Genomic DNA, 16448 nt, shown 5'->3' with positions numbered 1-16448 from the left:
ATCCACTATGAATTCTCTGCATTGCCCTTTGGCTTATCTACTGCGCCCAGAGTATTCACAAAGTGCCTGGCATCAGTGATTGCCTACTGCAGACTTCAAGGGATACAAATTTACCCTTATTTGGACGACTGCCTGATCCAAGCGGACAGCAAGCACATACTTCTGGAACATTTGGCATATGTAACACGGTTACTGCATTCTCTGGGATACACCATCAACAAAGAGAAATCCAGGCTAACTCCATCTCAGAAAATAACTTTCCTGGGTGCCAACTTGGACATAAACACCCAGATGGCCTATCTTATGCCAGAAAAACAGGGGCAACTAACTCAGTACTTCAAAATACTAGCAAAATGTACCAGGCGTACTGCAAGGAAAATCCTGCAGGCTCTGGGCTTCATGGCATCTTGCATTCTTTTAATCCCATGTGCAAAGCTGCATATGAGGAAACTTCAATGGTACCTAAAAAACCTATGGTCTCAACACAGCCACAGTTTGGAAACAATAATACCAATAATTCCATGTTTGCAAAAGGAATTTCTATGGTGGGCCCAAGCATGTCAAGCAAACACAGGCCTCCCATTCTGCAAGCCTCAAGCAAAGCAAGTCATCACAACAGATGCCTCAGATTACGCCTGGGGGGGGTGCACATGACGGACAGGCGCATTCAGGGCAAATGGTCCCAAAAGGAAAAGCACCTTCACATCAATCAAAAAGAAATGCTAGCAGTAATAAATGCAATTACAGCTTTCAAGGACTTCCTACATCCAGGACAATTACTGATAAGAACAGACAACACCACAGTAATGTGGTACATAAACAAACAAGGAGGAACACATTCATACCCCTTGTGCAGACTAGCCATGACTCTTTGGAACTTGGCTCTGGAATGGCAAATCGAACTTCAAGCACAGTACTTGCCAGGATTGGAAAACACGCTGGCAGACAATCTAAGCAGAAATATGACAGATCCACCCGAATGGAAGTTGCATCCTCAGGTGTTTACAGAGATAATCCAAGCATGGGGGAGGCCAGACATAGATCTTTTTGCCTCCCACAGGAATCATCAATTGGAAAAGTTTTGTTCGAGGACTTTTCATCCAAAGGCCTGGAGAGTGGACGCCCTTTCATTCAGTTGGACAGCATGGACAGTTTACTCATTCCCACCTCTGCCACTTCTGCCCAAGGTGCTTTTGAAAGCAAGAGCAGACAGACCGAAGATGATACTGATTGCTCCAGATTGGCCAAGGCAACACTGGTACCCACTCCTGGGGAGCCTAACACATACTCCTTCCTGGTCCCTGCCTCTAATGCCTCTTCTGCTGACTCAGCACAGCTACAAAACTCTTCACAGTCAGCTGAAAACACTCAATCTCGCTGCATGGAAAATTCCTTAACACCACAACAGACCCTACTCTCCAAGGAGGTGCAGGATGTCATTTTGGAGGCCAGAAGGCCATCTACTAGAAAAGCTTACTCCATAAAATGGAAGCGGTTTTGCTCTTGGAATGAGAAAAAAGGCCAGGACCCTAGAAAACTGAACTTGCCTCAGGTATTACAGTATCTAACAGAGCTGCTGAACAGTGGACTATCATTTTCTTCCATAAAAATCCATGCCTCAGCCATTTCTGCAGAATTCAACACGGATCCTCCTTTATTTTCTCACCCACTCTTACGACAGTTCCTCAGAGGGGCTAAGAATATAAGACCACCAAGGAAACAACCAATACCAGCCTGGGATCTTAATTACATACTAGAAAAATTAACATTGCCCCCTTTTGAACCAGCTGCCTCAACAGATTTGCAATATTTGTCCTGGAAAACAGCCTTCCTTCTGGCTATCACTTCAGCTCGTAGGGTTTTGGAACTACAGGCCCTCATGGCGGTGCAGCCCTTTCTCATCTTCCATCAGGACAGGGTTTCCCTTCGTACCAACCCTTCATTTATGCCTAAAGTGGTATCCAGGGTAGCTTTAAATCAAGCCATACACCTACCTACCTTTTACCCCAATCCTCAAAACAAAGGGGAAAGGCTGCTACACTCTTTAGACATCCATAGGCAGCTACGTTATTATTTGGACAGAACAAAGTCCTTCAGGAAATCAGAACATCTCTTTGTGTCCTATGCTGTAGGGGCTCAAGGGAAGCCAGTTACCAAACAGACTATTTCAAAGTGGATAGGCCACTGCATACGGTTTTGTTATTCCTATCATGGGAAATCTGTTCCTACAGGTATCAGATCACACTCCACCAGGGCCACAGCTACCTCTACAGCCTTCCTCAGAGGAGTTCCTACCAAAGATATTTTGGAAGCAGCCACTTGGAGTTCTGTACATACCTTCATAAAACACTACCACCTGCCTTTATATTCCAGAACTAGAGCAGGCTTTGCCACTGCTGTGTTGCAGGGCATTCTGGCTCAGCCCAGTTCCTCCTAGTACCTACCACCCTGTGCGTAGCTTTGGGACTCTACCCATCTGTGATTACTGCAGCTGTATGCACGATGAACATAGTACAGTTTTGTACCTACCATAAATGTAGATGTTCGAGTGCTAATACAGCTGCAGTACAGGTTTCCTCCCTCCTTCCCCACTTGGTAAAGGCATGGGGCCTAACACCCTCTTCATACAACCTGACTGGGTTATCCTTCTATGGTTTATTTGCTTGCAACTACTGATTTTGGATTATATTGCATTGCTTGTATATACATAGAAACATAATTTATGTATTGCCTTCCTTCTGGGGGCACCTGACATCTGGGGCAAGAAAGACTGAAGAACATGGCGTCGGCTGTGTCTTATATACTCCGGCCTCACTGACGTCAGGAGAGAAAGCGACAACAACCGACGCCGGACCTAGACTTTGGAATTCGGCCGACCGAGGGACCGCCTGACGGCAGAGAACCCATCTGTGATTACTGCAGCTGTATTAGCACTCGAACATGTACATTTATGGTAGGTACAAAACTGTACTTTTTATTGCTAGTTTCATTTTTTTACGCTTTATTAAAGTCAGTTTACTCTAATTTTTGCTTTTGACTTGGTCGTCTTCACCTGTGGAGTTTTACTGCTTTATTAACATGCAAAGTATAGTTACTGTTATAACATAAAAGGCGTTTTAAAGATTTCCGATTCTTAAAACAGAACTTGGGTGCCCCCCACACACACACACACTTCTTTAATCCTGTCATCTGCTGTCAGAATGTGCCAGTTCTTTCATGATTTCACAAACTTTATTAACATTAGAAGAATAGAAGACAGGCACCCCTAATTTGTCAGGACAAGAGCTATTATTGAGATCCTCAGATCTATTAGAAATCTGTGGATCTGAGAAAAATGGTTTGGTTTCCCAAACCTATCTTTATTATGAGAGGTTAAAAATCCATTGATTTATTTGAGAGAATCACCTGTCAGAAAGTTCTTTCTTCAAGTTCCTTAAAGCACCTTTAAAACTTTCATCATTGTTATTAAAGGCTAATGAAGAGTGGCCCACTGTACTGATAAGGTCCACTGCAGAATTTGCATGTGAAACCTGGCTAAAAGAACTAGGGTGGTAGCTGCTGCCGTGGATCCCAGGGTTTGTAAGATTAGTGTTGCTGGAAGAGAAGGATGCAGGATTACTTTCCTGGCCTGGGATTTGAGTGTCTGTATTTGAGTTAGAGGGAGAGAGGCCATCTGATTGACCACACCCATATGAGTACCTATGACCTCCAGACTCTGCATAGGTGTTAGTTATGATATGCTACAACTGACTGTGATGCCTAGGTAAAGACACAACTGGAGCAGGTAGTCCCTTGCTTGTAGGAGTAGATGCCTGGTTGGGGCAGTTAGGAGCCAGTTGTCTAGGTACGGAAACACTCTGAATCCCAACAGCCTCAAGTGAGCTGCTACCACCGCCATGCATTTGGTGAACACTTTGGGGGCTGTGGTGAGATCAAAGGGCAATGCTCTGAACTGGTAGTGACTGGCTCCCAGTTGGAATCACAGATGTCTTCTGAAGCTCCTGTTCATTTTGATGTGATAGTATGCATCTGGAAGATGTAGCAAGCACACCCAGTCATCTTTTCTTGGTAGGGGCAGAATGGACTGAACTGTGACCATCTGGAACGTTGAACATTGTACAGACTGATTTAGTTTGCTGAGATCCAGGATGGGACTCAAGTGCCCTGTTGTCTTTGGCACTAAGAAGAATCTTGAGTAGGTCCCAGATCCTTTCTGGGGGGATCTTTTGGATGACCCTTTTTTTCTAGAAGCTTTTCTATTTCTAAGGCTGCTGCTTCCCTCTGATTGGATGGAACATTGGGGATTCTTTTCATTCTTGTAGGGTAATTTGGAAAAATGGTATGATATAACCTCTGGATATGGTTTTGTGTACCTAGGAATCTTTTGTTATGGATAGCCAGGCTCATTGGTGCAGACACAAATGCCCCCTGACTGCCTCCAGAGGGCAACAGTTGGGCAGCCACTCAGGAGCACTGATAGTGCTTGTACAGTAAGGAATCCCGGAAAGCCTGGTTCTGTGGGCCACCTCTGCCATCATGGCTGCTTCTTGCATTTCCCATCTCTGCCCCTGGGAGAAATATCTCCTCATGAGTCTTAGAAAGGACCCTAAGATTTACAGAACTACATCTTTCTACCTCCTCATTGATTCCAGGAAAAAGGGTCTTTGAGATGTCGAAGACTGTATCCCAACAACATACATGGTCTTTCTCTCTTGGTCACATCTACAGTGCGTGTCTTTTACTTTAGGGCCAAATAAGTAAGATTTGTCAAATGAAACATTGGTGAATGAAGGCTTAAAGGGCTCCGCAAAGTCACATAGATGCATATAGCCATGTCTCCAAATAGCTATGCAAGAACCAGGCACCCATGAGGTACCTTCCACCACAATGGAGATCAACCTTGTGGATACACTAGATATTGATTGAAGGGTTGCCATTCATGAGGAAACTCTGTTTTGGTGCTTAGCAGACAAGGACCCAGAAAAAGGTTTGTAGAGTTCTGTAGTCAAATCTTTTTGCAGTGTAGTAAAATGTGCTAAATAATTCACTGACTGACAAACAAGGTTGCTGAAGTATACACACATTTATTAAATCTGTCCTACCTCTGGACTTCCTTTAGGGGGATAGACAGAAGAGCTCTGCTCTGCAAGCTTTTTTTTTTAGTCGCAGCCATCACAACCATGGCATCAACTGAGACCCCCTTGCTCCAGTGTATCATGTTCTTGGGATGGGCTAAAAATTTGTCTGGACACTTAGGGATGGTCTCCAAAGTGTCTGGTTCCTTCCAAGCCTGGTGAGAAATGAGATCTACAAGTTCATCAGCTGGGGGTGGGGGTTACCCAAGACGTAACCAGGCCAGACCCAAAAGCCTCCAGGAACACCAACTTCTGTTGGGAAGGGGGTATTGTAAGACCAACCACCTTTTTGTTGTAAGAGCTCTAGAATGTCTCCAAATGAAACATTTTCAGGTGGAGAGCTGGGGGACCCCTCCCCTTCATCAAAATCGGGGTCCTCCCTGAGAGATTCGTAAGGGGAATCTAAGTGTCTCTTTTTACACATTGTCTTTTGAAGTACCCCTTTAGAGGGATGGTCTCGTGAGGTATCAAAACAGATGTGGGAGTCCTGAGGGATTGACTGGAGATTTGAACAGGATGGCTGTCACAGTGGTATGGAAAATCGAGACTCGGAACAAAGAACCAAAGGAGGTAAAGTGGCCTGATCCAAGAGGGATAAAGATGTCCTTTCTCTATTGCAAAGAAAAGGCCCTCTCCACAGTCTTGAAGGCAGAGCACATGGGGGTGGGGGCAAAGTTGATGGCACCGGAGCCAAAATTTCCAGAACTGACAGGCCCCAGTAACCCTGCAAGCACTTCACCTGAGGATGGAGACAGACCCAAGCTGTCCAGTACCGAGGCTCCAAGGGCTAAGAACACCTGTAAAAACTTTGGAGTTGACTCTGGATCCTCAGATCCAGCACCAATGTTTTGACTCCAAGAGTCCTCCAGCTCCAAAAGGCTTGGAACTGGATGATTCAGGGAAGTGAGTAGAGTCAAAGAACGAACTGTCTTTGGATCTGAAAGGGACACCCCCAGGGTTCTCGGATCCCAGGGCTCTGAAATAGCAGGTTGGTTCAGAGAAGGGGAAACCAAAGGTGAAATAGTCGCAGGTCAGCTCCCGGTTCTGATGAGAGACTGAGACAGGAGTACCCACATCTGGATCTGAGCTCTGAGGAATTTCCTCATCAACTCAAACACTTCGGCCTCAGATAAACTCCCAGAAGACCTGAGAGAAGAGATCATGGAAGGAGGTTTAGAATATTTGTGGGTAGAATCCAAGATGAAAGGAGCTGAGACATTATTGGATTTGGTAGGGTGAGAGGTGACCAGATTCAAGGTGATTTGGATTTCGAAGCAGAGGGATCCGAAATGGTCGAACCTGACTTTTTTGATAGTTTTTGCAGGTTGCTTCGAAGAAGGTGCTAAAGAGGAAGTGGGATCCGGAGATCTCTTAAGAGATTCTTTGTCTTTGAGAACAGTCAGGCTTCCCTTTGTCAGACTTTTTAGGGGAGGGGGTTCAGCCCCAGCAGAAGAAGAAGTGGAAGGGAAGTGAAGCCTTTCAATGCAATTTTATTTTTCCTGCCTGTGAGTACCCTGACACCAACAAATATGGAATAGTCTGCCTCTAAGTGGGCAGCACCCAAGCAGTTTACACATTCCCAGTGGCCATCCAAGTTAGGAATTTTATGCCCACAGGTGAAGCATTTTTGAATCCAGAAGGTTTATCAGCCATACTAATCGAACTAAGACTGCAAGGCCACAGAAAGAAAATAAGCAGCAACAGTAAAGAAACAATAGTGTTTACTTTTTTTTTTTTTTTTTTTTTTTAAACGGAGAAAGGGAAAAACTACCAACAGTGGTATACTAGAAGTACCCTAAAAGGGAGTAGAAAGATGGAGTAAATATAACAAAATACAAGCGATGGTACTACAGAAAAATAGCAAATTCTCTGTAAAAACTGGAAAGGAAATTTAGTATAAGAGGGAGGAAGGGGACAGAATTAGTAAAGACTAACAGAGAATGATAAAATTTTTGCAAAAACTCACTATTTCAACTGTAAGTTCACCAATAGCTTGAGACGAAAGGATTCACATTTGTAGCGATGTGATGGCAAATGAGAATTTGCATCTGAGGATTTAGTAGAAGCTGCCAAGTTGGATCTGAAACACATCAGTTAAGGAATGAATGAAAATGACAACATCAGATCTGTTGAGTCTAAAAACAATACCATTGACCATTGCACCAATTATGTAGTTGCTAAAAAAAGGAATTGTGTATAGAATTAATTTTTTTCTCACTCCTCAAACACAACTTCAAAAAGTTCCATCTGTTCTACTGACTAGCCTATTATATGAATCCCCACTTCCTTCTAAAGTTACTAAATCATCTGTCGACAAAGTCTCAAGTTCCTAAAATAAAATAGCTAAATTTGCCACAGACGTCATCTACAGAACACACCATTGTGTAGCACTTCAGTTACAGTGGCTAGAACTAAGTTGTTCTTTACACTATGTTGAACTTAAAACCATGTATAGTATTCAAAACTGTCCAAATAAATGTCATACGTTAGGAATCGAATTACTCCTGACACTCCAAGGAAACCGCTAACATCTCTGGAACTAAAACATCTTGCAGTCCCCCAAACAACGATTTTGGAAATTCCCTATCTGCAGTTCATGTGGCCCCCTCCCACCCATACTTACTACAGAACCCAATTTTAAATGCTTTCCACACAACTTAAAACTTCATGTTACCTCACTGTGGAATTGCCACTGTGTAAAACTTGATTCCTATCCTTGGTACTGTCCTAACTACAAACTCTGTCCCAGTAGCTTTCCTGTTACTCTCAAAGTTTAGACAACTGTCTATACTTCTCCTACACTTCACTTCTTACTTCTGTACTTATACTGCCTTTCTGTCCTCACTTGTCTCTTCCCTAACCATTACATACTCAAGCTCATTTCCTCTTAATTTCTCTCTCTGTCTCATACCCCATGTCCCTCATCCACATATTTTCTTCTACTACCCTCATGTGTTTCCTCCCAGAGTCAGCTTTGTAGTACTGCTCCCCCCGCTTCAGTCTGTCTAAGTTAATACTTTTACCACATTCTCCCATGTAGTTTAGGCCTAATTGAAGACAACCCAATAGCCTTTGTTCGTGTGAAATGAAGTACACTGTTGGGGGTGTCATGTAGCTCTCCATCCTGAGGGCAAATAAGAGTCCATGCTGAAACTTAAATTACCCTAGTTTGGAGAGAATGTGGAGCCAGATCACAAGGTTTTTGGGAAGTGGACTCTCCTCCCTTGCTGGTAGGTGAAAAAAATGAAATCAGCAGCACAAACTCCTGCATGGCTACCTGAATAATCATCCCCCTCCAGTCAGCTCTTGCTTAGTGCAAGCGGAATCCCCCTGTGTTAAGTAATAAATGGCCTGAAGGCTTATATGAGAGGCTGATGGTTGCTAAGCATGGACCCAAAAATGAGTTAGAAAAAGCATCTGCCTCTTTCTCTCAAGTCCTAGCTACCAGTGTTGAGATGCTACAGTACCTGCTCATACTTGTATGCTTTCGCATAACTCTGTTCAGGTAATTGTGAAGTAGTTCAAAGGGTATATCACACAGTAGTCCTACTTTTGCCTCATATATAGTGCTGATTCCTCTGTTTGAATTGGTCTGTCCATACTCCTATTACACATGTCCAGAAAACATTGCTCCTGAATAGGGATTGATTTGTGTTTAAGTTATGCACACAGTTTTAATTTCTCAGATGAAGCTGTGGTGCAAAGTCAAGTAATGGACTGAATGGGAAGAAGAAGCTTTATTGAGGACTGTATAAGACCAGATGTCTTCAGTCTTAATGGAATTGTCATCCTTTTGTACAGGTCATAAAAACATATTTTTCCAGTTCCTAGAAATTATCAGAAACTGACAGCTGTCTAAATCTTTTTTTTAGCTGAAAACATTGATACCCATTGTTATCGCTGTAAAATGTTGAGGATGAATGCAGAAATTAAAGAGGAAGCGAATTTTAACTGTATGATTATCAGTGGTAGAACAAGTTGTGCGGATGTAATGCTTGGTTTTATCTGGTGTTTTCTCCCAAAGTTAAAACGGACTCAGATGCATTATTTATTTATTTATGCATGGGGAGGCTCATGATCATAGGTTTGGTCTTTCCTATTACTTGAGGAAAACTGAGTCAACATCCTGTCATCTGGGTAAACACTGTCATATGCCCTTCGCATGTATGGCATCTGAACTTTTATGTCATGTACTTACGTGTGCCACACTCAGCCCTTATGGTTCTGTATTCCTGGGTCTCTCAAAAAGCTACCTTTTATTCTCAGGTGAACTATCCAGTTAAAATATCAAAATGGTCAGATAGTAATCCTTTATAGCTTATGTTTTATCGCAATGCTGGAGAGACAGCTTTTGCAGTTCAGAACTGATGTTGGTTAAATATGGTTCCAACTTGTGACTAATATCTCTTAATACTTCCAAAGTGTGGACTGTATTCTCTGCTTCCTAGCTGACTCTGTTTCTTATTTCTTTTCTACAGAATGGTTTGGATGAACAAAAGCACTCTCAGAATAGTATCCGTCCAGACAGACACAGTTCAATTACTCCAACAAAGCCAACAGAAGCTACATCCAAGGTTCAGCCTGAAAAGGATGTGGCAAACAGGAGCCTACTTGAATGGCTAAGACAGCATCCAGATTATACTATGGATGTTCCTGGCTTCAGTTCTGTGAGTTTTACACCAACATTATTAGAAGAAAGCATGTAATAGCACATGTTTGTGTATGTCAGATATCCTTTTTCGCTTTAATGAAAAATATATTAAAATCTTTATTTTGAACATAGGGTAGTTATGTTTTAATTTTTGCTCATTTCCTTTTTTATCTAGAAATAGAGCATGATCATCCTAAAGAAAAAGCAATCAAAACGTGACATTCATTTGTAAACATTTAATGAGTCATTGTTTCCCTTAACTTGTATCCCTTCAGCTCTGAAGAGAACTAGGTAAATTCCATCAAAGCACTTTTTTTTGTCGGTTTGAAATTGGTAGTTTGCGGAGTTTCATACATTAGTATCTGAGTAAGGGAGGATGAAGCATCCCCAAAAAACATTTGTTTTGTCATTTATTTGGGGGTGGTTTTGTGCATTTTGTCACCTCTTTATTGAAATCCATGTGCTGCTTTGAGCTTTAAGTCTGGTCAAGTGCGAGCTTTTCCTTCTACAGGGCTCACACTACCTGAATGTGTTACCCTGACTTTTGAAAGTTTCGCTGTCAGTTTAAAGATATGAATCCTATGGTGGTCTGTATTAACTGTGTGCAAGTTACATATGTAGTGAAGTTTTGTGAAAATTGTTTTCATAACAATCAGAACCTTTTTAATGATGTAACACTGATCAGAACATATGTGTTCTGATATTTCTTTTCAGCATTTCGCCCATTGAAGTTTGTACATTTTTGGAACCTAAGCAATATATATATATTTTCTTCTTGCATTTTGTGTTCCAGTGTCCTGTAAACAATGTAGACAGAAAAAGGTTGATTATAGGCGTGATTATGAGCAGAATGCATGAAGCTACACGAGGTCCAGTACAATTTACTAAATATATTTTATCATGATAGGTATTCCCTGCTGTCTGTTGCTTTGATCAGTCTAGAAGTCTAAAAGTTCTTTGTTTCATACCTGTCCACCAGTGTGGAGGCACGATTTCTGTCTGCAGCAACAGTCAAGGTTTCTCTAAGAATGTGGGCACTGATAACTGTCAGGTGTAGAGGGTAGATACAATAGAAGAACTTGAAAGGGTCAGTGAGGGATTAAGATTGCAGTATATTATTACAGCTCAGTCTGTGCAGTGAAAAATGGAGCATGTGCTTTAATTGGCACTCTTTGGAAGGTGTGGTACTGGTCTGCACTCTCGTTGCTCTGCAGGGACCAAACAAATGCACACACAGAGACCCATCTCACCTACAGTATGAGGCTGCAGGCAGGCAGCCAGCTATCCACTCCACCCCCACTAACCACAAAGCTTTCCTTCTGAAAATTGCAGTCCTGTCCCAGTGATGGACTACACTGGGGATATCAACGGTACAGTAGAGGATGGTGAGAAAGTAAAAGAGACAGTAGTTAGAGCTCAGCAAGGGGATATCCAGAAAATTACTAAGATGTTCTTCGTGTTTCACTGTTGCAGTCATTACACTATCCTGCTGGCAGGCTACCCTCAGTCAGCCTGAATTCCAAAGTCTAGGTCAGGCGTCGGTTGCTATCGCCTCTTCCCTGACATCAGAGCGCCAGAGGTATAAAAGATGCAGCCAACGCCATTTTCTTCAGTCTTTCTTGCCGCGCGGTGCCCAAAGCAGAAGCAGTTCGCAAGTGCCGGTCAGCCGACTCCTGAGATTTTCGTGTTTGAATTTCAGATCCGAAGTCTTCATTAAAAGCTAAGTACCCCGTTGGGGAAACTTTTTTTCTTGCTCCAGACCGATGTCAGATAAAGTTAATAATAGTATTTCTTGTGGGAAGCAAATACCTCGTAAGGACTTTCATTCTTACTGTATTCCTTGCCTAGGCCCTGACCACGACGTTGCCGGTTGTCAGTTTTGTGGTAGATTTAACCAACGCACTATTAAGCGTCGGTACGATTTTGCATTACACTATTTTGGCAGAAGATTTAATTATACGATGTCATCGGATAGCCATCCGACTACCAGAATTCACAAGAAACGCAAAGAAAAAGAAAAGGACAGGCATCCAAGGTCCAAAACCGACAACGAGGCTTCCTCTAAGCCGTTCGCCGGTTCTCAGTGAGGTGCCTTTGCAGCCCCTGACGCCTGCTACTTTAGACCCGCAGGCCACTACTGACTCCCACGTGGAGTTGACCAGGCCGCTGGAAGCTCAAGGTATTGGACCTTCGGAGACTATTCCCTCAGATGGGTCCGGAGCCGCTGAGCAGGCATCGGCTTCTGAGGGTGTTTTCAGACCTACTCAGTTATACATTAAAACTACTTCAGCTTCAAAGGCAAAGACTAAAGCACCTTTAAAGACAAAGAAACAAGTACAACAGCCTCATGGACAGGCCTCCATGCCCAAAAAACAGATGCTCAAAATGGCCGAAGACTTAATTAGTTTGATCAGGGGTTCCCATCCCCCACCTGATAAAAGGCCTAGGCAAGAGACAGAATATGAATCTTCAGATCAGGTTTCCATTTCATCTGATTCCTCTTCTGATTAGGAATACTCCCTTCCTCCCTATGAGGATTTTGATGCTGAAGAATCTATCCCTTCAGCCTCTCCTCCCGAGGATTACTCTTTTGGGGAAACCTTGCATACCATGAGGGAGCATTTCCACTGGGAGAGCCAAGTTTTTTCAGAATCTAAGAAAAGGCTCAGAGACTTCCTTTTACTACCACAACACAGGCCCCTAGCTATTCCGCCTGTGCTAGACATTGTAGATAATGTATTTTCAGAGTCCAGCCTGACCCCTGACTCCTTACCTCCAGCTCCTGTTAAGCCGGACTGGTACTACAGGGTTCCTGACTCTCATAATTTCCTTTCCAAAAACCCTGCTGCTGACCCAGAAACTATCTCTCAGGGTCCGAAAGGGGTCAAGGCTTCCACTGCAAAAAACCCTATCCCCTCTGACAGGGGATGTTCTTCGTTCCACATTGCTGCAGTCCTAACTATTGGGTAGTCCGCTGTCCAGTCGGCCCGAATACCAAAGTATATGGCTGACGTCGGTCAAGGCGCATTAGACTGACGTCAGTACGTCAGGGTACTAATGCGCATGACCGACGCCATTTCTTCAGTCTTTTTTGCCGCATGGTCCGATGCAGAAGCAGTTCTTGCGAGTGCAGGTTGGCGTTCTGAAATATTTCCGAAGTCGGAGTTTCAGACCGAATCAAAGTTGGCTAAGTACCCCGTTGGGGAGCATTTTGGTTTTTTCTTGCCTCAGTATTTAACCGGATGTCAGAAAAAGTGAATAACTGTATTTCTTGTGGGAAACAGATACCTCATAGGGATTACCATACTCTGTGTATACCTTGTTTAGGGCCTGAGCACGACGTTGTTGGTTGCCGCTCTTGTGCTAGATTTAATAAACGCACTATTAAGAGAAGGTTAGACTGTGCCAGGTTAGTGTTTGGGAAGCGTTGTAATTACAAAATGCCGTCGGATGCTCCGACGCCCGCTTCGTCTAAGAAGCGCAAAGACAAAACAGTGAAGCCTAGGGTTGATGAACCGGCAGTCCCGGACGTCGGTTCTTTAGAAGGCTCTGTGGAGCCAGAGGTTTTGCCAGGAGTTTCTTTGGAGTCTCAGGCAGAGACTTTATTGTTACAGGATGTGCCCTCTCAGGAGGTAGGCCAGGCTGAGGGGGCTACTCAGGTAACTGTTCTTCCCTCTGTTCCCAGGACAGTTAGAGCTTTTCCTTCTGTTGCCAAAGCTTCTTTCAGAGGTAGGCCAAGTTCAGCTACAGTGGGGGTTTCTCCTAGCACTTCAGGTACTGTGCCTAAGAAACATATGCTTAAAATGGCAGAAGATTTAATTACTATGATTAGAGGCTCTATGCCCCCTCCTGATAAGAGGCCTAGGGTGGAACCTGAGTTTGAGAGTTTGGAACAGTATTCAGAGGCTTCGGAGTCTTCTGCGGAAGACTTACAGGACTTTCCTCATTATTCTGATTCTGATGTGGATGATTCCACACCTACAGCTTCTCCTCCTGAGGATTTCTCATTTTCAGAGACTCTGCATTCCATGAGGGAACACTTTAAATGGGAAGGCCAAGATTACTCTGATTCCAGGAAAAGGCTTAGGAATTCTTATTTTACCACAACATAGGCCCTTAGCTATACCTCCTGTGTTGAATGTGGTGGAAGATGTTTTTGCAGAGGCTTCCCTGAACCCTGACTCTTTGCCTCCTGCTCCTGTTAAACCTGATAGGTACTATAGGGTGCCCGAAGCTCATAAGTATTTGTTTAAGAGTCCTAGGGCGGACCCAGAAACTGTTTCTCAGGGGCCTAAAGGTGTTAAGGCCTCTGTGGTTAAAAATCCTGTTCCCACTGATAAAGAGGCAAGGGCTTTGGATAGGTGGGGAAAGAAAGTGTATACTTCTTCCACTCTAGCCATGAGAGCGTTGAATTGTCAATTTCACATGCTAAAATATCAAAATTATCTCCTTTCACAATTGAAATCTAAGGTGGATGCTTTGGCGGAAGGTATAGAGTGTAAAGAGTTACTGGATTTACTTCATGTGTCTGAACAAGTGGGTAAGCATTCTTTGTAATGTGGTTTTGATGCTGTGCAGGCCTCCTCGAGGGTGGCTGCCACTAGTTCTGTTCTTCGCAGGCATGCCTGGTTGAGGGATCAGAATTTCGCTGAGCATGTTAAGTCAAGGATTTTGGATGCTCCTTTACAGTCTGATGTGTTGTTTGGTTCGCCTGTGGAAGCAGTTCTGAAGAAAATGGAGGACAAAGCTAAGTCTATGCAAACTGTTAAAGATTTCTTGCAGGTGCAGCCACCGAAGTTTAGTAGAAATTGGCCTACTAAGGGATGGACATATCCTGCTTATGATTCCCAGTCTAGGGGTAGGTCTAGACGTGGTAGGGGCAGAGCTCAAGGTTCTTTTAGGCCTAGAACAGGGAGTTCACCTGCTCAGACTTCTGGTGAGGGCAGGGGTCAGTCCTTTCGTAAACAGACCCAATGACCTGCCTTTTCAGCTGCCAGTAGATTCTCGCCTGGCAGCTCCTTTGGGAGGAAGACTGTCTCTTTTCAAAGAAAATTGGGATTTAATTACTCAAGACAGATGGGTGTTGGATATCATTCACCACGGTTACAGGTTTTATTTCCATACATTGCCTCCTTTCAAAGGCATGCCAGACGTTCCTCCTCCTCAAAGGAAAGAGGCACACAAGCAAATTTCTCAGTTACTCCAAATAGGGGCCATTCAGCCAGTCCCTGTATCACAAAGGGGCCTAGGATTTTATTCTCGCCTGTTCCTAGTACCAAAGAAGGGGAACACGTGGAGACCAATTTTGGATTTATCTATCCTCAACACTTATCTGGACATTCCCAAGTTCAAGATGTTGACGTTACAACAACTTTTACCTCTGCTGGGCAAAGATCACTGGATGGTAACTTTAGATCTCAAGGAAGCTTACCTTCATGTGCCTATAAGACTAAGTTGCAGGAAGTATCTGCGTTTTCGAGCTGGAAATTCTCATTATCAGTTCTCTGCATTGCCCTTTGGCTTATCTACTGCCCAGAGTATTCACAAAGGTTCTGGCTCCAGTGATAGCTTACTTCAGGCTAAAAGGAATTCAAATCTATCCTTACTTGGATGACTGCCTGATTCTGGCTCAAGAAAAGGAAGACCTTCTACAGCATCTGGAATATGTTATTGCAGTGCTAAGATGCCTAGGGTATTCTGTGAAAGAAATAAAGTCCAGTCTAGTACCCTCTCAAGACATGTGCTTTCTGGGTGTGAGACTGAATACAGCAGCCCAGATGGCCTTTTTAACCCCGGACAAACAAAAGAGTCTATCACTTTACTTCCATCAACTATCTCATCAGTCCGTGCTGACTGCAAGGACAGTCCTTCAAGCATTAGGGTTCATGGCATCTTGTATTCTGGTGCTTCCCAATGCCAAACTGCATATGAGGAAGCTACAATGGTATCTCAAAATGTATGGACACAGCACTGCCAGGATTTGGACACTGTCATTCAAATAATACCTTGCCTTCAAAAGAATTTTTGTGGTGGGCTCAGGAATGTCACCTAAACAAGGGACTCTCTGTGACCCGCCAGAGGCGAGTCAGATTTTAACGACAGATGCCTCGGACATTGCTTGGGGAGCTCATCTACATGGAAAGTGGATACAAGACAAGTGGCCTGCCAGACTACAGCATCTACATATCAACATGAAGGAGATGTTAGCAGTCCAGTTTGCATTAATGGCTTTCAAGGAGTTACTTCTTCCAGGGCAGGTGTTGATTCTAACAGACAACACAACTGTCATGTGGTACATCAACAAACAAGGGGGAACACATTCTTATCCTCTATGCAGGCAAGCAATGATTTTATGGGAGACTGCGCTCAGCTTGCAACTAACTCTTCAGGCAAGGTTTCTGCCGGGAGCACAGAACTCCTTAGCAGATGTGTTAAGCAGACAAATCATGGATCCCCACGAGTGGAAACTGGATCTTCATGTATTTCAAAAGTTGACCGTGTCCTGGGGAACTCCAGACATAGATCTGTTCGCTTCTCCACTGAACTACCAGCTGCCAAAGTTTTGCACAAAGAGGTTTCATCACACAGCTTGGAAAGTGGATGCTCTTTCTTTCAGTTGGACAAATCTTCATGTGTATGCGTTTCCGCCTCTGCCTCTTCTT

General features: G+C 43.6%; 1 protein-coding gene across 3 annotated transcripts in view; it reads left to right on the top strand.

The window, feature by feature from the left end:
- CHD6 (chromodomain helicase DNA binding protein 6) overlaps nt 1-16448 on the top strand; it is a 2211516-nt gene that overhangs the window by 2043542 nt on the left and 151526 nt on the right. For all 3 annotated transcript variants that reach the window (XM_044090190.1, XM_044090189.1, XM_044090188.1), the window contains one exon: nt 9614-9802. In XM_044090190.1, the coding sequence (XP_043946125.1) occupies nt 9614-9802 (189 nt within the window). The remainder of the gene's footprint in view (nt 1-9613; nt 9803-16448) is intronic.

Source organism: Protopterus annectens, chromosome 12.part0 (assembly GCF_019279795.1).
Source record: "Protopterus annectens isolate FY-2018-M chromosome 12.part0, PAN1.0, whole genome shotgun sequence".
Taxonomy (NCBI): domain Eukaryota; kingdom Metazoa; phylum Chordata; order Ceratodontiformes; family Protopteridae; genus Protopterus; species Protopterus annectens.
This window is presented reverse-complemented; position numbering and strand designations above follow the sequence as displayed.